This window comes from Lissotriton vulgaris, chromosome 1_1 (assembly GCF_964263255.1).
Source record: "Lissotriton vulgaris chromosome 1_1, aLisVul1.2, whole genome shotgun sequence".
NCBI lineage: Eukaryota > Metazoa > Chordata > Amphibia > Caudata > Salamandridae > Lissotriton > Lissotriton vulgaris.
In genome coordinates, this window is record NC_141685.1 from 982,905,550 (window position 1) to 982,933,166 (window position 27,617).

The window sequence follows — 27,617 nt, forward strand, 5'->3', positions numbered from 1 at the left end:
CCCCAAAGACCTGGTGTCTGCCTATGTGATGGGGGATGATATTGACAAGTGATATGAGGCCTAAGAGGTGGCATTTTGCATGCATAGAGTCTCAGGGAAGGACTAGGGAGCTAGCTTCCCACAGCACATGCCAACTATAGGTAGGATACTTTGTTGCCCTTGGGAACGTTGACAGGATTAGATCTAACCCTGTGAAGGAAACCCTTGCTGTGATGTTCGGGTTAACCTTAGAGGAGTATGCCCTTCAGGGATAGCCAGAAGCAGTCACACTAGTCATGGATATGCTTTTCAGAATCATCGGGTACAGCACTAGTAGGTTCGGTGAAGAGCAGTAAAGTAAATGAGTATTGTGGGCTTTATTATTTAATCATGGCAGGAGCAGATACTGAGAATATGTTTTGCAGAGTTCTGACATAACATAATTGATTTCAAGGTTACTGTGCCCCACAAGATTGGGAAGGTAGCTGACCTTTGGATCAGCACCAGAGTGTTGAAACATTTATCTTGGTACACGAGAAGGGTGGTTAAGGTCCCCGTTAGCAGGAGTTCAGGATAAAACAGAGAAGCTCCACAAAGGGCCCCAAAAGAGATTGGTGGGAAAAGATTCCCAGAACCCTTAGGAGCATAAAGGGGGAGGTTCTGATGGGCAGAAGCCCAGGGTGCCCATTTTCTTGCCCAGGTGGTATGACTGTCACCAGTTGGGGCACGGGAAGGGCAGTGCTAGCCGTCTTGGGAAACCATCCAAAGGAGGGCACTCCACAGGGGTGGCCAATGCAGCGTTGGGGGGAGTCTGTCCCCAGAAAGAGAGGTTAGAGCCCACCCTAGTGTCCCTTAGTTAGGAAGTGGACCAAGAAGGTAAGTTGGTGATCCCTGAGGGTGTGAGTTTTCACTTTCACCTGATCATAATGACTGGATTCCCTGTCACTGCTTTGAGGGATACCTGTGCCAGCTAGACTATAGTGGTGAAAAAGCGGGTTCCCCCAGAGCGGAATGTCCAAGGACAGGTATGCACAGGTATGTAGAGTAATACTGGCCCTATGGCCTAGTATCCCTGGAATGGTGGTGGTGGGTGGGGGGTAAAATGGTCCAGAGGAAGTCATTTCTGACCTGGATGTGCTGCCTGAGCTATCATAGTGACAGAGGACAGGAGACCTGTCCCCAGCCAGACCTTGCATGACACAGAGAGCGTTTCACCCTTGAGTGGTGTGTGGTTCCCCCCTAGAGCTCCTGAACTGCCAGCCATCTGGTCAGTCTCAGAGAACAGACCTGTGACCGAGAAGCCAGTCTCAGGATACTAACCCTGTGATGGCAGGAGTGGGAGTGGAAAGGGAATGTCTACTACTTGAGGGTGAAGCCCCCACTCTGAAAAACCTAAGAGGCCAGAGAGACTTCAGGACCTACGGAGGGACTCTTTGATCGCCCCCTGGCTGGAAGTGAGGCCTGCCCAAGGCTCCAGAATGGAAACTCGAACTGGCACTGGAGGGTCATGGGCCTGGCTCTTGACACTGATAGCTGTCACTGGCCTCTGTTTGAAGGCAGAGGTTTTCATCACCTTGTTGACCATGGTGGTACTATCGTAGTGCTGCTCGAAGTTAGGGTCTGCAGATGAGGTGGAGTGCTTCCCGGTCCAGGGGCCTCGTAGAATGGTAACAGAATGGTACAGATAGATTTAGAGTGACACAGAACAGAAAAATGCCACTACAGAAAATTAAAATTGTCCATATTCTATCTCCTGAGCAGGGAATGCCATCAAGGAGTTGATTCGCCTAACCTAGCTTTTGTTGGGGGGCTTTGATGGAAAAGTGCCCTTTCTGCTGGGTCACCCTGGACTTTTTTGTGTTTTCGCAGAACCCTATTATTACTCGACATAGAACTCTGTGCACTTTACCTCTGCTAAGCAATGGTAAAGCTCTCCTCCTTGCAACATGATGAAATTGGTATACACCTGATTGGTTTATATAATTAGCCTACAAGTCCCTAGCATATGGTACTAAATGTAACCAGGGCTGGTAAATTAAAAGCTAACAGTGGGCTGCAGCACTTATTGTGCAATCCACTGCAGTGCACTGTAAAACATAAATCCAGGCCCAACAGTATCCTGGCTGTGCAGGATTTAACTGCAAATTAGACCTGTCAAAATAACTCATTTTTGAGTTCTACAGCCAACAAAAAAGGCAAAGAAAAAACAGGGTAACCATGCAGAAGGGGCACATTTCCAACAATCAAGGTGGCCCAGGCCTCTGTGCACAGGGTTAGATTAACATGATAATGTCAGGGCCAAAATAAAAGTCAGGGTACCAGATAAACATACAGTTGGGAATTCAGGACAAGGGAACATGCCCAACGCATGCCCAACATACCATGAAAGGGGACATTCTGTCAAAACAGACAGTGACATATTATTGTAGCGATATGTATCAAATAACCTATTCCCAATGCTATATGCCTGTGATTTACACAGGCAGAAAGCCTTTTTACGAATCAAAAAACACTTTTCCAGTTCGAGAAAGTTTCTTTGGCACTTATAAAAGAATTTAGGGTCACAGATATTCTTGTGTGAGAAAATCTTATTAGGTGGGAATAAGTATCCAAGTGTAGCTGTCACGTTTCATAGACTATGCTTGCACTAGCTGCTCCAGTCCATGTTTTTTAAATTGCAGAGTGGGACTTGTTGTCTTGGTATTATAATGGTGTAGTATATTGAAAGACTACAAGTCAGAGAATGCATAGATAAACCCTGGACTGGAACAAGTAGTGATGTGGGAACCTTTGGAAACCAGGCAGGGTTGTCTGCAATGCGGATGCCCGTGAAGTGTGTGAATACTCCACAAAATATGCAGGTTTGGGGATATTTACTAACCTTTACACCAAGGAAATCTTTGTATATTTTCTGTCAAGAGCAGGAGGCTGTCACAACTAAGAACCTGCCTACATTAACCACTGCCTGAACTTCCACAATTGGTTTACCAGGGTAAGAGCAAGGGAACAAACCTAAGGGGGCAAATATTTAACCAAAGAGAAAAAAACGAAATACTTAGCAAGAGCGCTGACTTTTTTTCTCATGAAATGATTAATATATTTATGCAGAATATACATGTGTATATCCTCACATGCGAAAATAGAATTCCGAACACATTTCCCGCAATATACAATGTGTGGTAACGGCTAATACCTTCTTGCAAACATGAAAAGAAACTTGGCTAGAAAAACATCTGTGAAACAGCAGACGGTGGTAGCTTCAGGGTACGCCCACTTCCTGTAAGTGACGGCCTCTGTAAGTAAACGAAAGGGAATTTTCGTCTCACACTTACTTCCTCGAAGCAATGGCGGCTGCACAGCCTGAGAAGAATCTCCAAGAAGATATTATTTGCTCCATCTGTCTGGGATATTTCAAAGACCCGGTGACCACAGACTGTGGGCACAACTTCTGCCGCAGCTGCATAAGGAGTTACTGGGACGAGCAATCCAGAAACGGCATCTGTCCCCAATGTCGACACAGATCGGTGCTGAGAATCCTGAGGGTGAACACCTTGCTGGCCAACATTGTGGCTAGCATTCAGCAGCTTCAGATCTCCCCCAGAAACGCCGAGGACGCCAGCATCTGCCAGGAACACGAAGAAAAGTTAAAGTTATTCTGTCAAGATGATCAGGCTCCGATATGTGTGGTGTGCGACCGGTCGGCGCAGCACAGAACTCACACCGTAGTTCCTATAAGCGAGGCGGTTGAAGATTACAAGGTAGGCGCGCGCGAGTTAACTGTTGCACCGTGCACCACCATAGGTGGCTCCAGAGGAGGGTACAGAGAATGCGTTACGCGTCTCTTTTATTGTCATCATATTGTGTACTCCGTGTGGGAGTTGAGTCATGTAACAGGTGCTTTTTACACTATTCACAATCAGGGTGGCAGGCTTATGTGTGGTAGGTTTGTGAATGACACACATCACTGTGTGTGTGTGTGAGCTACAAGGGGGCGTATGTACATCCACTCTGGGGAACGTATCGTCTTTGGCCCATGGATGGCATATAGAAAGAGTAAAGTGTACCTGAGGCTAAGTGAGAACAGCATTTTGCTGATGTGATAATAGGGGAGTGTTGTATAGTAAATTTCCTACCTGCTTAGCAGGGTTTTGCAAAGTTGGTCCTGGAGGGCTGGATCCATGCCAGATTTTTAGTATATCCCTATTTGGATAAATGTAGTTATCTTAAAAATCTAAGATCAATGTGGAGGGAAGGAAGGAATATGTGATCCGACCAATTTCCTATAGTTATATACTCTAATCAAATGGGGGAAGGATCACTTGTCCTGCATAACGTCGGGTATGCCGGAACGGTTCTGACTAGTCCCAATAAAAAACCCTCATGCACGTGTTGTGAGTTTTGCGATGTTAAGCGGTATATCTTGGTTCTCCGCTGTCCCTTATGACTCTTTCACACTATAATTGTGGTGTAGGTCGTTTATATAGTGTGAAAGAGTCATAATCACTCTTATTCACCAGCAATTAATTTTAACTTTTGCCTCCAAAAAACCGGAATGAACAAAAGTAATTTTTCTGGATGAGAGAGACATTTTTATCATCTCCTTCACTGTATCACGTCACAGTCACTATCACTGATCACTACTGTCTTTAACTGAGGGTATCACCTCCTGGATGGAGGTTGCATAAACAACTAAACCCTATGATTATGCAGACACGTGTGAGGGACAGCGGAGAACCAAGATATACCGCTTAACATCGCAAAACTCACAACACGTGCATGAGGGTTTTTTATTGGGACTAGTCAGAACCGTTCCGGCATACCCGACGTTATGCAGGACAAGTGATCCTTCCCCCATTTGATTAGAGTATCTTAAAAATCTGGCATGGATCCGGCCCTCCTGGACCAACTTTGGAAAGCCCTGCTGTTTAGCAAAGCACATCCAGTGGTTGAGTGGAGTGGATGCGGCCTATATAAATTGTGACTCCGGTCAAAATATGACTCCCCTCATACAGGTTTGATCTGTTGGCCCAGAAGGTACCAGGGTCTTTGCATACTGCCTGTGGCTCCAGGTTGGTCCATTGGTCAGCCAGCTGAGTGACCACTGAGGTGTTTGCGTGTTCTCGACCTCGGTCCAGGTCGCAGTCAGAAAATTCAATCTCCGGGTGAAAGAACTTGGGGAGCAAGAAACAGCAAATGTATATAAATGTGCAAATAAGAATATAGCAGGTTTAGAGATATGAAAGTGGAAGACTCGCCCAATCTGCTTTAACTTGCAGACCATGGCTGATGTGAGCCAGAGTTGAGCTGACAAGCCTGCACTAAAGGGTAGGTGCCTTCAAGCAAAAGGACCATGAGGCTCCGGTGGTGACCTCCCTCCTGAACACAGAATTCATGTGACTTCAGCAAGGGAAGGCCATTGGTATCTTGACGTGCACAAGCTTGTGTTGTGGGATTCAAGAGCTAGGTTATTCACAGATCAATTAATAGTGCACGTTAAGAAATCTTCCTGGAGGGAAGACCCAAGAAGGGAATAAGAAGATGCTATGGCTAAACTCACACACTAAGATTGTTACCGGGACCCTCTAGGGCCATCTCACCTAAAGGCCCTTTGGGTGCAATGATAATAATAATAGTGGTAAAAATATTAATGTGCAAAAATAATTCCTGAGGGTGTAATAAGGGTGTAAAAGGTACAGCACCTCAAAATATAATACATATAATGTAATATTGAATGTGAGACCAGAAAGCAAATTCACAAAAAGACGAAAATAAAAACTACGAACCACAAACAATGAGGAAAATAATACATGGAAACTGTAGAAAACACAAACATCCAAGCACCACAATAACAAAAAAGTATCTTTTGAGATAGAACTAGTACTCAAGGTGTTTACTGGACTGATTATGTTGAAAGGATACATAAATTAAACCCAAACAATCTTTTAGCAAAATTGTTCAGTCGAGGCCATGTTTGTATCTATATATTTTTTTATAGGGCTTGAAATATCTTTCCCTCCAGGCAAGAAAACAAATAGCTGTTGCTCTCATCGGCTCGCGTTTGGACTATTGCAATGCGCTGTATGCTGGACTTAATAAAGGACAGCTGCAGCGCCTACAGGTAGTCCAAAACGCCATAGCCAGATTCGTCCTGGACATTCCCAGACGCTCTTCAGCCACTGCAGCCAGGAAAACACTGCACTGGCTGCCGGTAGAACAGCGTATCCGGTTTAAGGTTCTGTGTATGACCTACAGAGCCATTGCTAAAAAGAGCGACACTGGAATTGGATCCATTATTTCCCACTATGTCCCCCGAAGAAACCTGCGTTCCTCTGGGAAATTGCTTCTAGCAGCCCCCGTGTACGAAAAGCCAGGTGGGGCGGCAGAGCCTTTTCCACCCTTGCTCCTAAGTGGTGGAACGAACTTCCTTTGGATCTGAGATCCCTCCCGTCCCTACAGAATTTTCGCACTGCCTTAAAAACCCTTCTCTTCAAGCAAGCATATGTCTAAGGTCTTAATGTCTCCTTTTCTGGTCTTTCTTGACCTTTCGCTAGGCGCCTTGATACCTTCGGGTTATTGTTCTGCGCAATACAAATTATTTTTCAATTCAATTCAAGCACACCACAGGAGTTCACACAGGACAACTAGGGTAAAGTCAACTCGATAGGTCTGTGGTGATAGTGCACACTTTCAAATCTGAATGCTATTGCTTCGGCAAAGAACTAGGAATAGATTTTAACAAGCATTTGCAATGCAATAGGTCTCACACTTACGCAAGTTCAAGCTATTGGCATTGTAAATGACAGTGCCGGGGGCAAGATGGCGGATGCAAGCTGCGTCTGAGTGAGCAGCTGAGGTGCACTCGCTGTGTTTCGCTTCCCATCAGTGTTTCATCGCGGAGCTATGCCGGATTTATGCCTGTTTTGTTAAGACACTGCCCCGATCTGGAGAGGTCTTAAAAACAGCTTACCTGGGATGCGGCTGGATCTGTGGTGTAGTTATCGGCGGTCCTTGCAGTTGGCGTGGCAGTTTCCACCCGTTTTTCCGAGCTGGAGCGTGTCAGCGGAGCGGAGCTGAGTGACGGGAGGAAGGCGGCAGATTGGGATCTTCACCTAGCGGTTTCCAGGGGCTGCCGGTCTTGTCAGGGAAGGAGGAGCAGTCGATGCGGGATGGCTCCCTAGAATCCCACCTCCGGTGCTGGTACAGCAGCCAAAGTGCAAAAGCCAAAAACTAGAGCGGTCACGGCGGCAGCAGTGGTTCCTGAGCGGAACGAAGAAACCGTGAGTCTCAATGCAGGTGACATTCCGAGGTCTCAAAGGCAAAATTCAACTGTAGAGTCAGTTACAAATACACTTGCTGTCGAGGCTGATGTATCCATTCCCACAAAGGCAATAGTGGTGGATTCTGGGACTTGTAGGTCTGGCGCAATTCCCAAAATATTTAACAAGAGGAGCTTAGAGGGAAAAAATGGGTACTGTTAGGGAAAGCCCTCCACTCAATGAAATGCAATCCAAAAAATTCCCTGTACCCAGGACTCAAGTTAGCAATTATCTAACGGGCATGAGAACGTTCTCCACTAGAATTTACTATAGTAAAATTCTGGATATACCTCTTCGTAATTCTGTGTTTAGGTATTTATTGTCTCTAATGCCCCACTGTCCTAAACAAACACTTGATTTGTGAATACTAATAAGAAAAGGGGGGGTTCACTATATATTCAACTTGGCGCAACCTATAATGTCAGCCCTAAATGGAACCATACAAACATACACAGTTAGTACAGAAAAAATGTGTGGCGGAGAGGAAGGCACCTCACGGGCGAACACCCTCGGGGCAATTTGGTCAGATGTTTACCAAATGTTTTGCCCCTTTCTCATCATAGGTGGCCATTCCTTTTTCCAGAATTTGTGAATCAAGTGAAGAAAAAGAGTTCAAGAAAAGATGCAAAGCAAGGAGCTTAGAGCATGGCTCCTGACAAAAACAAAACAGAGTGAAAATAAAATCAACAGTCAAACCTCCTGAACCACTTTATTACTAACTGAGGTCTGGACTGCTGAGTTAAAAAGGCTGGTAGCTTATTGTCGCATACCACTACCTGCAACCAACATGTTTCACTGCCCACTAGATATTATGGCAGATTCGTCAGGGTTAACACCCTGTTGCTGCACCCACTTCAGACATCTTTAAAACAGGAAGCTGCCGAGTTGAAAAACAATACAAAATATAATTAGAGCCCATTCTGAACCTAAACATTCTTAATGTTTAAATTCTTAAATCAAAACATTATCCTCCACCGGTTTACTTTGAATAAAAAATAAAATAAAGGGGAACTTTACCCTGGATCAGCTATGCTCAATCGTACCAGCTGAAAAGGCAGTTCTCCGCCTTACTGTCGGTTGTCGTATCAACCTGTAAATCATTTAGGTGCAATAAGTACAGTAATAACATGCCCTTATCGTCATATTTCAGTGCTGTGCTGATCTTACTCAGTGGAGTCCTAGTCCCTCCAAACGTATAAGTTTTACCCAGAGTAAACATAATGTATTTCAACAGTGTATATTCTATTTATGTCAGACCTATTTGTACACAGAAAAGGTATCTGACTTAACCCCATTCTGGCCATTACTGATGTTAGTAACTTTGGTCCCCGACTGGAAACGTATAATATAAATTATTTCACCATTTCCAAATCGTTCTGTACCCAAACAGAATTACTCACAGATCAAAAACGATGTTACAGCGCATTGTAACATAGTGAGCCCATTGCCCTTGTTAGAGATTCAAACTGCACCTCAAGTACGAAGAAACCGCGGGGCCGGTAGCACGAACAGCAACCCCCATGGGCCCTCTCCTTACCGTACAGCCTTTGATTCGGAGCGTTAAATCATCCCAGGAACATTTCCGGGATGGAGTACAAGCGATTTAAACACTCCGCGCCATAGCCCAAACAATGCACTCCCCGATCATGTGATCGGAAGGCCCCTGTCACGTGGTCTGGTACAGCGTAGCGTTAGTCCTGGAAGAGCAAATAGCCGGCTAATGCGGGGGCCATTTTAAAGTGGCAAATTCGTTAAATGTCCACATATATATTACCATGATCGTTACAACACGGGGTATTATATATCATTCAAGGTCGTTATTTTAAAACAAAGATGTTATCGCACTAATCACTAATATGCTAGTGTTTGCGGATTACTAAGACTTTACCAAATTAAATGGTACTCGAAAATTTCCTTATTATTGGGGTATAAACAGGGATTGGTTACCCCAACTTCTGCCACTATCCGGTTTTAGATGTTAACACGATGGGATACGATCAATCTTTTGGCATTTAATATACTATCACAAATGGTTGTTTACGTTCAAAAGGGAAGCCTCAAATCACAATAGTGTGAAGCCATTTGTTTTTTTTTATATCCATGTTGTAAGGAAAAAATGTGATCCCCAGAAAATTAAATATCAAGATTCACAGTATTTTATTTCCAATATTTCTCATGTTAGAGCCCTATGATAGAGCACAATATGATCGTTCGTACCTGTCAGTATTGCAACTGAGGAGGAAAGACCGACAGCATAGAGTTAAACTTATTTAGGTGGTAAATAAGCTATTTAACTTTGTTCCACTCAATAATTTCATTCAAACCCTGCTTGTCACTACCCTCTCTAAAAATCCATTTAGCTTCCTTTGTGATCAAGATTGATTCGGCATTGGTCGGGTTGCCCCTCACTGTCTCTAACACTATCCATGTAAAGCTGTGTTTTTCTTGGTGACAATGTTGAACCAGTTTGGTCGTGAGTTTTGCTGCCCTGATGGTACTGAGATTTTCCTGTATGTGGACTTTTATTTTCCTCGTAGTGAGTCCAATGCGGCCTACAAAACATTGGACTCACTACGAGGAAAATAAAAGTCCGCATACAGGAACATCTCAGTACCATCAGGGCAGGAAAACTCACGACCAAACTGGTTCAACATTGTCACCAAGAAAAACACAGCTTTACATGGACAGTGTTAGAGACAGTGAGGGGAAACCCGACCAATGCCGAATCAATCTTGATCACAAAGGAAGCTAAATGGATTTTTAGAGAGGGTAGTGACAAGCAGGGTTTGAATGAAATTTTTGAGTGGAACAAAGTTAAATAGCTTATTTACCACCTAAATAAGTTTAACTCTATGCTGTCGGTGTTCCCTCCTCAGTTGCAATACTGACAGGTACGAACGATCATATTGTGCTCTATCATAGGGCTCTAACATGAGAAATATTGGAAATAAAATACTGTGAATCTTGATATTTAATTTTCTGGGGATCACATTTTTTCCTTGCAACATGGATATAAAAAATACAAATGGCTCCACACTATTGTGAGTTGAGGCTTCCCTTTTGAACGTAAACAACCATTTGTGATAGTATATTAAATGCCAAAAGATTAATCGTATCCCATCGTTTTAACATCTAAAAACGGATAGTGGCAGAAGTTGGGGTAACCAATCCCTGTTTATACCCCAATAATAAGGAAATTTTCGAGTACCATTTAATTTGGTAAAGTCTTAGTAATCCGCAAACACTAGCATATTAGTGATTAGTGCGATAACATCTTTGTTTTAAAATAACGACCTTGAATGATATATAATACCCCGAGTTGTAACGATCATGGTAATATATATGTGGACATTTAACGAATTTGCCACTTTAAAATGGCCCCCGCATTAGCCGGCTATTTGCTCTTCCAGGACTAACGCTACGCTGTACCAGACCACGTGACAGGGGCCTTCCGATCACATGATCGGGGAGTGCATTGTTTGGGCTATGGCGCGGAGTGTTTAAATCGCGCGTACTCCATCTCGGAAATGTTCCTGGGATGATTTAACGCTCCGAATCAAAGGCTGTACAGTAAGGAGAGGACCCGTAGGGGTTGCTGTTCGTGCTACCGGCCCCGCGGTTTCTTCGTACTTTAGGTGCAGTTTGAATCTCTAACAAGGGCAATGGGCTCACAATGTTACAATGCGCTGTAACATCGTTTTTGATCTGTGAGTAATTCTGTTTGGGTACAGAACGATTTGGAAATGGTGAAAAATTTTATATTATACGTTTCCAGTCGGGGACCAAAGTTACTAACATCAGTAATGGCCAGAATGGGGTTAAGTCAGATACCTTTTCTGTGTACAAATAGGTCTGACATAAATAGGATATACACTGTTGAAATACATTATGTTTACTCTGGGTAAAACTTATACGTTTGGAGGGACTAGGACTCCACTGAGTAAGATCAGCACAGCACTGAAATATGACGATAAGGGCATGTTATTCCTGTACTTATTGCAGATAAATGATTTACAGGTTGATACGACAACCGACAGTAAGGCGGAGAACTACCTTTTCAGCTGGTACGATTGAGCATAGCTGATCCAGGGTAAAGTTCCCCTTTATTTTATTTTTTATTCAAAGTAAACTGGTGGAGGATAATGTTTTGATTTAAGAATTTAAACATTAAGAATGTTTAGGTTCAGAATGGGCTCTAATTATATTTTATATTGTTTTTCAACTCTGCAGCTTCCTGTTTTAAAGATGTCTGAAGTGGGTGCAGCAACAGAGTGTTAACCCTGATGAATCTGCCATAATATCTAGTAGGCAGTGAAACATGTCGGTTGCAGGTAGTGGTATGCGACAATAAGCTACCAGCCTTTTTAACTCAGCAGTCCAGACCTCAGTTAGTAATAAAGTGGTTCAGGAGGTTTGACTGTTGATTTTATTTTCACTCTGTTTTGTTTTTGTCAGGAGCCATGCTCTAAGCTCCTTGCTTTGCACCTTTTCTTGAACTCTTTTTCTTCACCTGATTCACAAATTCGGGAAAAAGGAATGGCCACCTATGATGAGAAAGGGGCAAAACATTTGGTAAACATCTGACCAAATTGCCCGAGGGTGTTCGCCCGTGAGGTGCCTTCCTCTCCGCCACACATTTTTTCTGTACTAACTGTGTATGTGTGGATGTTTGTATGGTCCTATTTAGGGCTGACATTATAGGTTGCGCCGAGTTGAATATATAGTGAACCCCCCCCTTTTCTTATTAGTATTCACAAATCAAGTGTTTGTTTAGGACAGTGGGGCATTAGAGACAATAAATACCTAAACACAGAATTACGAAGAGGTATATCCAGAATTTTACTATAGAAAATTCTAGTGGAGAATGTTCTCATGCCCGTTAGATAATTGCTAACTTGAGTCCTGGGTACAGGGAATTTTTTGGATTGCAATTCCCAAAAGACCTGGGATGTTTAAGAAAAAGAGCTTAATTTCGGACAAAGGCGGGCAAGTAACTGGTAATGATTCAAATACGCCGCAGATCATGGCTCCCATCCAGGTTTCTGAGTCTCTTTGCGCAGTGAATGATGGGAATGTGGGAAATACTGGCACTTTGAAGTAGAAAGTAAAACAGGTTGCTGGGAATGCCTTGCAGAGCAGGTCCTTGTCTCTCCAGTGCTCATTTCTTCTTTGCCAATCACGCAAGAGACTCCAGGGTCGTTACATGCTGGTATCAATACACAGGAGGCATTGACTCGGCTGGGAATTTCTATTCCATGTTGGACTTATCTAATGCCCTGGAGTCAGAGAGCTTAGATGGAGAGTGGAGAGATGATGTAAGTGTTAACAGTCTGATCAGCGGATGAAGAGGACGGTGTCATGGAGGGATCACCCTCCGTTAGACCAGAGTGGGGGCAGAAGAAAACACAGTCCGCAAAGCACAAGGTGACAATGTTGGATCCACGTCCCATATCTTAGCCTCCCCAATACTAACCACGCCTGTAGAATTACTAGATGGGTCTCAGATTCCAGAGGTCACCTTGGGTACATTATACCAGGTTATGCTTCAGCACCGGATAAAGAGACAAGAGCAGAGAATTTGCGTATTCAAGGAGCAGTCCGCAGGTTACAAAACAACTTGAGGCGTGTGGTCAAATCCTGCAATGAAATGACCGCTAGAGTTGTAGAGGCGGAAGGAAGGATCTCGGCGATTGAAGATACTATGACCCAGCAAAAATCGCAGCTGTCTTCTCTGGAAGGATTAAGGGACGAGGTCAACTGGAAGCTGGTTGACCTGGAGAACAGATCCAGGCGTAATAACGTACGAGTCTTGGGCATACCCGAGGGGAGCAAGGGGGGGGAATGTTAGGCAATTTGTCAGTGAGCTTTTCTTGGAGGCCTTGCCGGAACTATCCCATTGGAAGTGGGACATGGAACTTCAAAGGGCTCACATATTTCCCTTTCAAAAAAATGCTGGACTTGCCGCAAATGCCAAACCTAGAGCCATACTGATTGTCTAATCAACTTTCTGACTAGAGAGGGTCTTTATGACCTGGCCAGGCCGGATCGGAAACGTAAGGGGAAAGGCCTGGAGTTTTTTGTTCGCCCTGATTATTGCCATGCCACTGTCCAACAGCGGTGGCAATTCCGCCAACTAATTCCACCTTTTCAGGCTAAGGGCGCCCAGGCTTTTCTCCTTTACCCCTCAAAATTGAAAGTAATTTATAAAGAGAGATCATACTTTCTAACTTCGGAGTGGGCGGCTAAAGAGCTACTAGCTTCATTATGATCTATAGTCTCTTTATCTCAGTCGTATAATCTTGTTTTTTTTAGGTCAGCTATAAGTGAAGGGGGTAGGCTCCTGGGAGGGGCGCCCTTTTGTTCTGTTCTTTTTTTTTTTCTTCTTTGGGTGATAATGAAACAGAATTATGTATTTTTCTGGTATGTTGCAGGGTCATAAGTTAAAAGTTTAAAGTGATGGGAAGCGAGCCGCGAGGCACATGATGCTTCTCACGTATCAATGTCGGGGACTATTCAGTCCCTTTGCCCTTTGTGGGTTGGGGTCAGGGAGGGGTTGAGGGAGGAAAGGGGGGTAGAGGGTGGATGGGGAGGGGTGAGGTGGGGGCAAGCAAGGTCAGAAACATTGTTATTGAGAGAGATTTGAGATGCATCATGAATTATAAAAATCTGATTTTCTTGAAGGGGGTTTACAGATCAATACAGATACAGTTGGGGTATTAACGATGTATTCTCTGAATAAATTATTATGATGGGCAAATTGAGGATCGGTTCTTGGAACATATGTGGTCTCAATAACAGGGAAAAAAGGGGGTCTGTGCACAAATAATACAGAGCATGTGGATAGACTTATTGTGTCTCCAGGAAACGCATCTCACCTGGAATAATAGGCATTTACTTAACGACCTGGGTTTGCATCTACTGGGTTGTACCCGTCAAGGTACCACCACAAAAGGGGTGGCTATTCTCATGAAAAAAGGGTTGGGGTGTCTCAAACGTAGTAAAGTAGATCAGTATGGTAGATGGATGATTCTAGAAATTAGTATTGATAGCAAAACTTGGACAATATGTTCAATTTATGCCCCAAATTCGGATGATCCCGATATTCTGAATTTTTTAAGATTAGAATTAGCTGGCTGGCCATCTCCCTTAATAATCTGTGGAGACCTAAATATCCACTTTGAAGGCGGCTTGGATATTCGGGGTGATTCAATATATCCAGGCCTAAAAAAAAGACATATAAGGCATTAAGAGGCTTAGTAGTGGATTTTGGTCTTTGTGATGTGGGGTATGCTAAAAATCCTTTGTCACCGGGCTTTACATTCTTTTCTGCGCCACATCAGAAATTTGTTCGGTTGGATTATTTTTTTGTTACTTCTGGGCTCATTAATAATATTATAAATGAAACATTTCCTCGAATAATCTCAGACCATAATTCGGTGCTGATAGAGGTTAAAAAAGATCCCGGGCATACATCTGAAGTAAGATCATGGTCATTTGAGCGGAAATTGTTAGCAGACCCATCATATATAGAGTACATGGGTAAGTGGATCAGGGAATTTTTTGAGTTTAACAGAGGAAGTGCTTCTGTTCAAAATGTGTGGTATTCTTTTAAAGCCGGAGTACGTGGGGAGACGGTAGCGTATTCTCTTAACAAGCAAACAAATACCCGGAATAAACTTGCTATATATTATAAGGCGGTACAGGAATGGGACGAAAAATTAGTTACTGCTATCAATATGTCACAAGATTCGGGACATATTAAAACTACCCTTGCCATACGCAAATCAAGGTTGTATGAGATATTTGCGACCAAACTGGCGGAGGAGGTGGCAATCTTTAGATCACATATATATGAAATGGGGGACAACTCGGTAGGATTTTGGCAAAAAAGATAAGACAAAAAGAGGTACTCAACTCTATTAATTCTATACAGGATGAGACAGGCCAGATTCATAATAACTCTGAGGAAATTCTGGAGGTTTTTCGTCAGTTCTATACCAAGCTGTATGAGCAGGATACCTAAGTGTACTCCAGCGATTCTATTCTGAATTTTACTACTTTTGACAACATCTCAAAATTAACCACCGCCCAGGCAGAGTCTCTGGATGCTGATATCACATGGGAGGAAATTGAGGCGGCCTTACTCTCTCTTGCTGTCGGCAAAGATATGGGACCGGATGGTATCCCTCTGGAGTTTTTTTTTATATTTAGGCATGTACTAAAACAAGATCTGCTGGCTACCTTTCTAGAAGCACAGAAAGGGAATGCTCCAGCTTGTTGGAGACAATCGACTATAATGGCGTTTCTTAAAAAAGATAAACCTCCCCTTAACCCGGCCTCGTATAGGCCGATCTCGCTAATTAATGCCGACAGTAAGGTCTTTTAAAAAATTTTAGCCTCTCGAATCTCAGGCGTAATTTCTTGTATAGTGTCACGTTGGCAACACAGGTTTATTCCCAACCTGGATACGGCGGATCATGTCCGGAGGGTTATTTTCCTAATAGACTGGGCGCAGGGGACTAACACGGCCATAGGGATCACCCTGTTGGATGTCGAAAAGGCATTCGACAGGGTGGCCTGGCCCAACCTCTGGGATCTGCTTCTGAAAGGGTTTGGTCTACAGATGATTGCTGCATTAAAAGCTCTGTATGAGTCACCATTCTCTTGTATTAAACTTGGGGTTAACAAATCTGGCTTGTTTCCCATTTGTCGAGGTACAAGACAAGGTTGTCCGTCCTCATCGCTTCTTTTTGCCATCTACATTGATCTTTTTCTTAATAAATTGAATCAAGCGGAGGATATAGCCCCCATAGAAGTTGCAAATACCAAATATAGAGCCCTCGCCTACGCGGATGATGTGGTGGTGACCACCACAGACATCGCAAAGGCAATACCAAAGATCGAAGAGCTTGCAACTCAGTTCAGCGCTTTTTCGGGCTATAAATTGAACATGTCCAAAACCCGAACATTATTTGTGGGCCAGAACCCTCCTGCACATCTTAACACTGTCTCTGCTGCGACATACTTGGGTATTAAGATTACAACCCCAGTGTTCGTCATTCCAGAACTCAATTTTAATCTAGTTCTTAAAAAAGCTAACTCCAACTCGGCAACTCTGGGCATTAGCTTGCCTCATCTTCACTAACGGCCCCACCAGACCGCCAGGGATGCCTGGTCTCACCCTGGAGATACCCATTAAGGGACCATCTCTCAGGGAAGCCAGGAAGGGTTTCGCAGCGGTCGAAGCGCCTTGGGACCCTCCGGGTAAGTAGTGCGCTATATAAATGCCTATACATTACATTACATTACATTACACATTGGAGCGTATTGATCATTTGCATCTTTCTTTATATGGGAGGAATAACGTTTTGAAAATGTTGATACTCCCGAAACTGTTATATTTATTTAGAACAGTGCCTCTTGAATTTCCTCTTAGTTGTTTTAACCCCTTCGACGCTCATGACGAGCTCAGCTCGTCATGAGTTACGCCTGTCGTATGCTCATGACGAGCTGAGCTCGTCATGTAACGCAGGTTTTTTATAACTCAGCGCACAGCGGGAAAACGGCCCACGCGCATGAGGTAAAACAACTAGAAAGGATGGCAATTAGATTTCTGTGGGGCTATAAACGCCAGCGCAGACCGTATAAGAAGATGATTCTTCCAAAGGCAAGGGGTGGGTGGGTGGGGTATTCCACATTTCATGTTTTATTATTTTGCCTCTGTACTACAGTTTATTACTCCCTTAATAATAGGTGCAAAGGCACAAATTTTAGATTCTCATGCCCCATCAACATATGAATTTGCATTGGGGGTCGAGTCACGTGGGTGCCTGATAAAAAATGTAGAACCTAGCTACTACTACAAAAAAAAATTCAAGACTCTGAAAGCGGTGTTCAGGGTATGGAAGTCAATCAGGCGCCACGTTGGGATCCCAAAAATTCTGAGATATACCCCTTTGATGTCACCATATATCTTTCCTCCTATTTTTAGAGATCACATTATGACGAGATGGCGCAATTGTGGTATTCACTGTCTTGGTGACTTATGGCAGAATAATCATATGATGTCTTTTTCAGACCTTCAACTCAAGTTCAATCTTACAAATATTGACTATTTTAAATATCTGCAGTTGCATAGCTTTCTTAATACTTTAACTTCTTTGGAACGTTCTGGTCTGCAGAGGAGTCCCTTGATAGATAGTATGTATAGCAAAAAAAGGATTGGTTTTTTCTATAATTTATTACTATCATCTTGCCCAGATGACATACTGACTTATCAAATGAGACGGGCTGAGAAGCTGGGCTCTGATAATATCATGGTAGAGGAATCTATTTCCTTGGCCAATTCCATTCTCCTGACATACAGAATGCGCACACAGCACTATATGGCCCTTTTTGATTTATATTACACGCCTGCAAAAATATCAAAATGGGGAACAACAGAGGGTACATCATGTAGTAGATGTGGATTGTTTGCGGCTCATGCTGCACATATGTTTTTTCTGTGTCCACACCTAACCCCATTAGTGTCTGCAATTCAATCTTTTCTTTCTTTATTACTTGGATCTCCAGTAAGATTGACAGAGAAGTTAGTACTGATGGGGGTGTCCTCGGCTACATCGGTAGAAGGAAAGAGAAACTTGATATTTATTTCTATGGCAATTTTGCAGGCATGCATTACTCAAGATTGGATTAGTCCAGAACCTCCATCCTTTTGCATTTGGAGGGCCCGCGTGTTAGCTATGTATAATCTAGAACACGCCATCTATAGAACAAAGGGGCGGAAAAAAAGAGCCCTAGAAGGGAAAATCTGGACGCCGGTCCAGCAGTGGATTCAGGGGGAACTGGGGTGAGATTTGTGTCCTTATGTACTCCTGCGAGTATTTTCCTTTTTAGGTCGAGCGTAGCGATGGACCTATTGTTGGCGTGTTCCGGGGAATGTGAGACAGCGATCGCCCACGCGCCTCGCTGTCTCAGATTCCTCCTCGTGGGCGCGCATGGCGCCATGCCCATATTCCCGTGCGCACACAGCCAGCCCCCACACCACACAGACTGAAAGACACGCGCGCACACCCATCGCCTGTCTCCACTGCAAGCCTGCTGGTTACTTTCGCTTTCCATCCCCCCACCAGTCATCGGGCTCTTTTTACACACGCACACATGCATACATACACACACACACACACGCGCACACACAGGCACACAGACACACGCGCACACACAGACACACACACACAGGCACACACGCGCACAAGCACACACACTCAGACACACTTGCACGCACGCACGTGCGCACACATCCCCCCCCCTCACACCCCACTCACCGGGTTCTTTTCGTGTTTCCCTCTCTCCCTCGGCAGGCAGCGGGTCATCCTCAGCAGCAGGCGGGGCTCTCCACGAGCACGGGAGCCCTGCTAGCTGACACGCAAATCTTCCGGCTGACGGGCACAGGAGCGCTTCAGCACAGGAGCGCGGGGTAGGCTCCCGTCTGCTTCCTGTCTTTTTGCGGCCCCGCCTCCGTCCCAACAAAGGTTGCCTGGCTTCCTGTTCAAGCCGGGCTGCGGCAGTGAGTTTTTATTATTTCATGTGACTAATTTTAGTGTTTTTATATAGTTTTTATATAGCGCGGACTTTACCCGAGGGCGTCAGAGCGCTTCACAATAGGAACAGTAAAGATACATGAAGAGAAAATTACAAGTGCGCAAATTACAAAAGCAAATGTATAACAGCTGTGAGCCCGTGCCTGAAACGGTATGAAAACAGCAGTAGGCCTGAATTATTTATTGGCAAAGCCAACATACCTTTGAGGATGGATTATTATTGCACTGTGTTAAAACCAATGACCGACTTACAGCGCCTACAATAGCTAAAAAAAAATCTACACTCTGAATCCGCCCTAGATGGAGCTGTTTAAGAGGTTTGCACCATTGAGTAACTTGGCGAACTGTGTCCCAAGGAACGTACTTTATTGAGCTCCAAATGCTGGTGCCTCACATTACTTTTTGGTGATTTGTTAACGCGAATTTCTCTCCGTTGTGGACCGGCATATGTAGCATTTCTGTGTTTGTTTTCTACTTGGCATGAAAGAATCAACTCATTCCTTTAATAAAATTGGTTAATTACGTGCCATTGTGTGTTTTCTCTTGAGCTCACTTGCGACTCCAGTAATTCATGTCTTCTGGTCGAAGTTGAATTTCTGTATTTGCAGCTTTCATTTGCCTGTGTTGCTGTGCACGTACATGCATGGAGCATCAAATACGGTCCTCACTAAAAGAGTAGGCTTGGTGATTGTTGTGCATTGAGCCTACTGTGGCAGCCAATAGGGGAGTGTCAAAAAACACCAGTTCACTTTTAGCTCAGTTCTCCACAGTATTGCCCGTTTAAAACTTTATCTACTGGACAAATTTGTTTCATGTAGGCATTAGGAAAGGAAAGAAAGGACAGCCACACTTTATTTAGTTAGTCATAACCATAAAGCATACATATACAAAAAAGAATTCCATATAAAATAGCAGCAAGTTAAAAGTTCATTTAGATAAAATGTATTTTCTCGTTCATTAATTACCCACTTTGTCTCAGACCTTATCTGTGGTCTAATTCTGCTTTTTGAAGCTGAGACTCTACAAAATTCATAAATTTTACCCCGCGGCATGCTAGGATGTTTGAACCTCCTCCCATCCAGCTGATCACAGCTTGCCTGCAGGTACGAATCTGTAGCATGTTAAAAATTGGTTTCAATAAGGTTTTCCTCTTTTCTTGTAAGGGCACACATGTACACAGGAGATGGCACAGAGTTTCACTGTGATAATCGCATAGTCTACATCTTGGTCCCTGATGTGTGTCCTTCCATGATGGAACCAAGTCTTTGGAGAAATGATCACCCATTCTGAGGGCCCTGTATTTTCTTTTTAAGGATAGCCTGAAGTGCGCCACGAGGTAGGGTTGAGGTTTTAAACATTTGTACGAGTTTAGAATAGTCCATGCATGTCGCCGTTTGGCCAGAGTCTTTTTATCTTCAACCAAAGATAGGGCTTTTGCATTTAGCTTGCAGATCTTTTTAAAGGCAGCTTCTTCTGGCGGATTCTTCCAGATCTCCTCCATTTTGAGGGTTTCCAATGATGCTCGCAGATCATTGCCCCATGAGTTAGATTCCTGTTGGTCGTATTGTTTTTTAATTTCTTGCCAACATAAATTGTTAAAGGATCCTTTTTCCGCCGTTCTCAGTTTCCAACAAGGGGTGGTGAGGGACAGAGTCTCTGAATTAAACAGAATACTCTCACACAGGCCACTATAGGTGTGGCAGGGTATACTCAGACATGAGTCCCTTTCTCACTGCTCCATCAGGATTCAAGCAAGCCGGGCCGAAGAAGGCTGAAATGCCAGAAACCGGTCCCCGGTAGCTTGTCTCCTTTCTGGTGAAGAATTGGCTTGGTAGTTTAGTCTGCCCTGTTCCCATGATGCACTGGGCCAGGGACAGACTGATTTGCATATAGCCAGGTTCTGAGCTGGGATGGGGCAGTGAGATAAATAACGGTGATGGATCAAGCCCTGATCTTTTGACTGGGTAAGAGTGGTCTGTTTAACTCAGACACTCTGTTCATCACCACCCCCTTTTCTAAATTGTTCTCAGTTTCCAGCACCATTTCGCTAGGGCTGCTTTCCTTTGGTATATTTGATTTTGCAAACCAAATTCCAGCCTGATTTGGGCCGGGGCCGATCCTTTATGTAGGTGAAACACGGATTTATATATTTTTGTCTGGAGGGTATTTAAAATGGCAGCTTCTTTTCCATGCCATATTTCCAGACCGTATGAGAGAGGGTAGGACTTGGGCTGCCATTACATTTAGCAGATGGTCGTGTGATGGACATTGCAGTTTCTTTTGGAGAACTTTGTACGCAAAGCTCAGTGATTGTGCTTTTGCAGCGATTATTCTTTTTTGAGTTGAAAGGGACATGTTTTTGCTTATTGTGACCCCCTAGGTATTTGTAAGCCGTTACTTCCTCAATGTGTCTGCCATTTGTGAACCACTTAAAAGATCTTTTACTGGTGCCCGCTAATCTCACCACTTTTGTTTTTTTGATGTTTAGTTACAGGCCTTCTCTCTCAAAATAACCTGTTAATTCGGCTATTGTTCTTTGTAGGCCTATTGGTGTTTGACTTAGGATTGCAATATCATCCGCGTATTGGAGGAATTGAATGCTTTCATTTGCCAATTTGGGCGGGTGTCCGTTCACGTTCTTGAGTTGGTCTTTCAAGTCGGCCAGATATATGTTGAAAAGGGTTGGGGAAAGTACTGTCAGAATCGGTCCGTTTTGGTCCGCTGTCCGCGCAATGCGTGGGGATCAGAGGCCTTGAAGGATCGAACTACAATCCCCAAAGGGCCATGGGTGAAATAGCGCGAGAGGTTACCGCGCAAATCCGGAAACATAAACCACACGACCGGCACAAACGGAGCCGATAATTCTGGTGAGCCGGACTGAAGGGCTGTTGTGCATTTCTGAAAAGAAACCGTGAGTAAGGATTAACAGTGTGTTTCCGGCGGGGAACTCACGACGCCAGAGACACGTTTTGTACTGTTGCTGGATCTTTGTAAAGATTCCGGGAGAGACGGACACAGCTGTGTTTGTCAGTTTCATTTCTCGGTGATCTTTTTCCGGAGGCTAAGTGTTTGTGTTCCGAGGGTTTGGGAAGCGCGGCTGCGCTTCTATTTGTTGGATGTCCCTTGGATACAGAACGCAATCACTTGCAGAGTTTGGAAGTTTACTGAACTATTTGGGACTCACATGTTTTGGTGAGAGAGTCAAGACTGTGATAACGGACTAGTACTTGGCACTTCACCTTTATTTCAATGTTGATACCTTTTGGTGTGCTGAACTGAATCAGTTGAAAGGTGCAGTTAACCTTCAGCTCGATATAATTTTCCATGTTTCTTTTTCCACAACTTGCTTGTGTTTTCTTTTCATACTGCAGGAGAGGAAACAGGGGGGTACCTTGTAACGAAAGAGTGGATCAAGACAATCTCTGGTCAAGTATTGGTATGTGAGGTGGGATAAGCAACCTATGGTTTATGGTACATTTGTGGTGTAATACGTGTACCTGTGTGTTCTTTCCTTACCAGATTATTGCCACTGATAGGACCTTCCCTCTCTCTCCTGCATATAAAGATTTAGAATTTTCCTTTACAGGTAGGCTTGAGTATCAGTTGGGGAAGGGAATCCTATTGACTTCTATAGAGTGCATTGTTGTCATAGAGTAGATAGGGAGGAGTGTGAAACTAAATCCTGTGTTCTTTATCGTTTCAGATCTCCCTCCCCGCTGTCCCCTTCCTTTCCCGCGATTGCGGAACCCTCCTATTGGTCTGTGATTTATGCTGGGTCACGGGTGGGTTGCGTGATCGCGGGTTTGGTACTTTCAACACAGCTCCGAGGAGAAGCGTGTCGGATCTTGACAAGTACGCAGCCCTGTTTGAGTCCGTTAGTTATTTTTTGTTCTGCCGATATTCTTCTTCCGTCTCCCAGTTTTACTTTTGCCCATGTTCCGCTATATAGTGCCATTATTGTTTCCTTTAATGCTTTCGGAAGACCCCACTGGTCCAGTTTTTTCCATAGGCGTCTTCTGGGCACTCGGTCGAAAGCGGATCTCAAGTCTATATAGCAGGCTATTAATCCGGTCTTCCTTTTCCCTGCACCTTCGATTAGTAATGACAGAGCAGACAGATTGGTTAAACAGCCCATACCTTCTCTGAAACCGGTTTGGAATTTGGGTATGATTTTGTTTTCCTTTGTCCATTTTCGTAGAAGAGACAATATACAAGATGAAAAGAGCTTTGCCTCCACGTCGATTAAAGCTATTAATCTATAGTTCCCTGGTTCCATTCTGCATCCACTTTTGTATATTGGGTGGAAGATGTTTCCTTGCCAGGACAGTGGGATCTTTTTTTCTTTATGAATATAATTAAATAATGGTGTTAGGTATGTTGCCCAGAAGTCGGTGTCATATTTGAATAAGGCATTTGGCATTCCATTCGGTCCAGCTGCTCCTTCCGCTTTCATTTTCTTTATTAGGTCAGTTAGCTGTTTGATAGTTATCAGCGGCTTTTGTTCATCTTTGTCAGTGCCGTCCTGTTGGTCATATGTTCTTTGTTCAAGAACTGAATCTTTTTGTTCTATACCGTTTTTTAAATTTTTGAATGCTTCTCTGTTGATTGGGTAGCTCTGGATGTTATACAGAATATCAATATAAGCGGCCCATGTTGGTTCACTTATTCCTATTTTAAGTTGACCACCTGCTCCTTTCGAAAGTTTATTTATTACATTCCAGAATTCTCCACTATTTGCTAATTTACTAGTCCTTCACAGCTCTTCCCAGATTTTCTCTGTGTGGGATTGTTTAGCTTTTCTGCCCTCCTCTTTGTATTCTTTCCTCATTTTTTGTATGTCGTTGTTGTCTACTTTTTTTCCTATCCTGTTTTCTGCGGCCTTTTTTCTTAGTTTTTTCGCAATTTCTTTTTTCATGTCTCTTAGTTTAGTGTTATACCATGGCTCGGTATTTGCATTGTGGCCATGAATTACTGATGTGTTTATCGCAAATTTTCCCAGCACAAATTTGTGTAAATTCTCCCATTTAGTTATGGGTGATTGATTTTCAAAGGCCTTCGTAGATTTTTCGTGTTCCAAAACTGCGTTCATTATCTCCTTTTTTACTGGGCCCTTGCTTTTAATTTTATTCAATTTATATATTTCCGGAATTGCTGTCAGATATTCTAATTGTGTTTTCTCCTCGATGTTTTTCCTCATTATTGTCTCTTGTGGGGAGTGATCGCTCTCTGGTCGGATTTTTATTTCAAAGTGGTCTATGTTCTTTCTTAGTTCCTTACTTGTTAGGGTGAAATCAATAGTGGAGTTCCTTTTATCGCTGGTGAAAGTGGTCTTGGCGGGTATGTCTCCCTCCGTGTTTCCATTTAAAATTGTTAAGCCTAGGGGTTCCAGATCGCTCCAAAGTTTCTAAACTTTGTCCTTGGTCCGGTTGGTTTTTATTAGGTTACAGTTGAAGTCACCCGAGATAAATATCTCATGGGATTGGTAAGTTCTGTGTAAAGTTTTTATCAAATTTATTACAGTATGAACTTTTTTCCCTTTTGTAGCCTTGTCTGGGTGGATATATAGATTTATAATTAGTAAATTCCATCCAGGGCTTTTTTTGCTTACTTTGGACTCTACTTTGATCACTTGTAACCAGTTCTCCCCTAATTGGAGCAGTTCGGTTTTCCAATCTAAATTATTCGTGATAAAAATGGACAGACCACCCCTTGGGTGTCCCTATTTTGCAAATTTTTCTGCCATTGTGTGATGTTCCTCATACCCCAATATTTGTCTCGGGGTTACATTTCATGTTTCTTGGAGTAGTATTATTTCAAATTTGCTCAGGTATTCTATTGTCTCTTGGTCTTGGGACATTTCTTTAAAACCATGTACATTCCATGAACAAATCTTTATTTTTGTTTCTGATTTTAAGGTTAGATTGGTGTTTTGTCTTGGGGTTCTTTCTGCTACTTTGCCTACATCAGGATCGATGGGTGTTTAGTGCCTGTGCCAACCAAGACCAGTCTTTATGTTCCTTCAAACCCTGGTATTGTTGCTTTGTTTTAGTGCTACTCAGATCTTGTTCGGAGATTGATTTGCTTCTTGCTCCCCTCAAGATTGTTTGGGGTGTTTCCTTTGCATTGTTGGGTTGAGAAATCTTGTTCTTTAATAAGGGGAATGGATATTTTGTTGCTGTTTGACGCTCTAAAGTTATTCCCCATTCTGAAAAGTGTGTCCTAGTTGAGAAAATAAGTTCAGCTATTTCTTTAGATGCCCAGGTGGTACTGCTTATTTCTGAATTCATATTTTTGTTTCCTTGAATGAATTCTACAGCCTTTAGGTCACTTGTTGTAATTCCCCTTAGTTTTGGTATCTCTTCGATTAGTCGCAGGATATTTCCCCTGTTCAGCGTATCTGAATTCCCTTTTGTTTGACATTCCGGCTTAAATAGTAATTTGCATTCTGTTACCAAGCTTGCTGTTTCGAGATGTTGTGTTTGATACACTCTCCTTTTTCCCTCAGCTGGATCAAGCCAAATGTAAGGTATGTTATCAATTTGGTGGACCGTAGTTATCGAATCTAGTCGAATATGATCTACCGTGGATGCTTCTTTTAGGGGGTGCATTTCTCCTTGACTTATTTGTATATTACTTGCGTTTTGTCTTGTCTTATCGTTTGACTCAATTTCGTGATGATCTCTGCAAATTCTTCCTTTTTTTCCTGCTGTGATTATCAGTCCAGTATTTGGTTCCCTCACTTGGTCTGCCTGAATTTTGTGGCTTTGATCTTTTACCATTCTTTCCTTGATAAATGGTAGATTTCCTCTGGTCTGCCAATTTAATCCTTTACGAGTCAAAGTTTCACATTCCCTCTGTGACTTGTTTTCCTGTGTTTTTTGTTGTTCTATGGCCTCTCTTTGATTTGATTTTAATATGTCACTTTTATCATTGACTTTGTTTATGCTTGACTTTTCCTCGTCTTCTAATTTTCCTTGTTTACTTGCTCTTGTTTTGATCTGATCTGGAGATTGTGTTTGATCGTCTACTTCGTCTGTGGTATTTCCTTTGTTAATTCCTTTGTTTCTGTCTTCTTTGATAGAGATGTCTATAATTTGATTAATTGGGGCCTCTTTTGTCTTTTGTTCAAAGATGGCGAAGAATTGTTTTGCCTGCCTATTTTTTATAGCATTTTTTCTTGCCTTCCTTGCCCGTTTCCGCTGTCTTTTGGTTAGAGGTTCTGACATACCCGATGAACCCATTGTTTTGTTTTCTTCCAGACATCGCTTTAATGGTTTGTTATCATCTGAGTCATTTAAAGTTTTTTCTACTTCTAAGTTGTGAATAGTTCTATTTTGCTTTCCAATTTTATTGGCCTCTGTGTTGGAATTATCACCTTTATTGGTTTTCCCGCAAGTTACTGCCAATATTTCTTTCAAAATGTCTGGTAGTGAAACTAACTTATCTATTATGTCCCTGCAGACGCAATTTTTTTCTGTTAGTTTCTCTTTCCATAGTTTATCTTCTTCCTTTTCTTTTGTGAGGTATAACAACATTTTTTCCAGTTTTAGATTTATTCCCGATATATGTGATGCCATTAGGTTCATCAGGTCTACCTGCACATCGAGTTTGTTCGATTGGAAATTCAGCGCATTAATTGCTTGTTGTAAGCTTTTTAGGAGCACGTCCCCCCAGAGTGTAGATTTTTCTTTGGTTTGTAGCGGCTGTGCCCCTGTTGACCTATTTGGACTTTCTGAGGAGGAGATCGTTATAGGGTGGTCTTCTTTTGTTATATTCTTTCCTGTGTAAGAGACCTGGCTCTTATCGGCCTGTTGTCTAATTGGGCTTGATGTTAGGATTATTGGTGAGGATGTTGGCTTCCTTTTTTCTCCATTTACATTCCTTTTACCAATATTTTCGAGTTTTTCCAGTTTTCTCAAGTTTTCGAGACTCAGTTGCATCGGGTCGGCCTCCTTATGTGTGTTTTCTTCGAGCATTCTCCGCAGTTCTGATTCTTCGAAGATCGAGAATGATTTGGACCACTCTATCTTTTTTGCGCTTTTCTGCAGATTTATTTGAGATCCTAAATTGCTCTGGTTAATGTTTACTGGGCTATTTTCGTTAATCTCAATTGGAGTTAATTTTGGGGGTAGCTTTGTTTGGTTGCAGGTTGCATGAACTTGTGCCGTGGTTTTGATCAGCCAGTTCTTTATTGTTGATTTTTCTTTGAGATTAGGACTCATACTTTTTTCCGAGTCATTTCTCATCTTGCGTTTTTTACATGATGAGGTCAAACAGGTTAGTTTTTTTGGACTATTTTGAGGTTTTGCACCCTTACTGTTGCTTGGTGTTGCCACCCCTTGCTCTTTTGTGAACTGCAAATTGAACTTCGATTTATCTCTCCCAAACTTGAAAGGCTCTGTCATGGGGATATGTGCCTGATCAGATTGTTCGCTCCTTATTGGCTCTTCTGAGTTGCTTTTATTCCCTTGCTCTTTTTTCCCCTTTACAGCCAACCTTCTTTTTGCTTTCTGTATTCGAGGCTGTCGGATTTTTCCTGACCTCATCTTCCAACTGCAATTTTCAGGAATGTTTTCCCTTCCGGCTCGTATCCTATATTTCTTTGGCCAAAACTCCCTAAGCCCGTCTGCCGCTTCAGCGACAGCTGCCGTCGAGGGAGTGCACTTGTCAGTTAGGTCGGGTGGACCCAGTATTCGTCGCTCGCCTTCTGAGACTTTGCCTC

At 43.1% G+C, this 27,617-nt stretch overlaps 1 protein-coding gene across 2 annotated transcripts in view; it reads left to right on the forward strand.

Annotated features, from left to right (window-relative positions):
• Positions 1–3,256: 3,256 nt before the first annotated feature.
• Positions 3,257–27,617, forward strand: part of LOC147748341 (E3 ubiquitin-protein ligase TRIM39-like) — an 86,220-nt gene continuing 61,859 nt past the window's right edge. For both annotated transcript variants that reach the window (XR_015309274.1, XM_086960429.1), the window contains exon 1: positions 3,257–3,737. Coding sequence is in view for 1 of the 2 variants with exons in the window: in XM_086960429.1 (XP_086816555.1) it covers positions 3,324–3,737 (414 nt within the window). In the remaining variant the exon portion in view is untranslated. The remainder of the gene's footprint in view (positions 3,738–27,617) is intronic.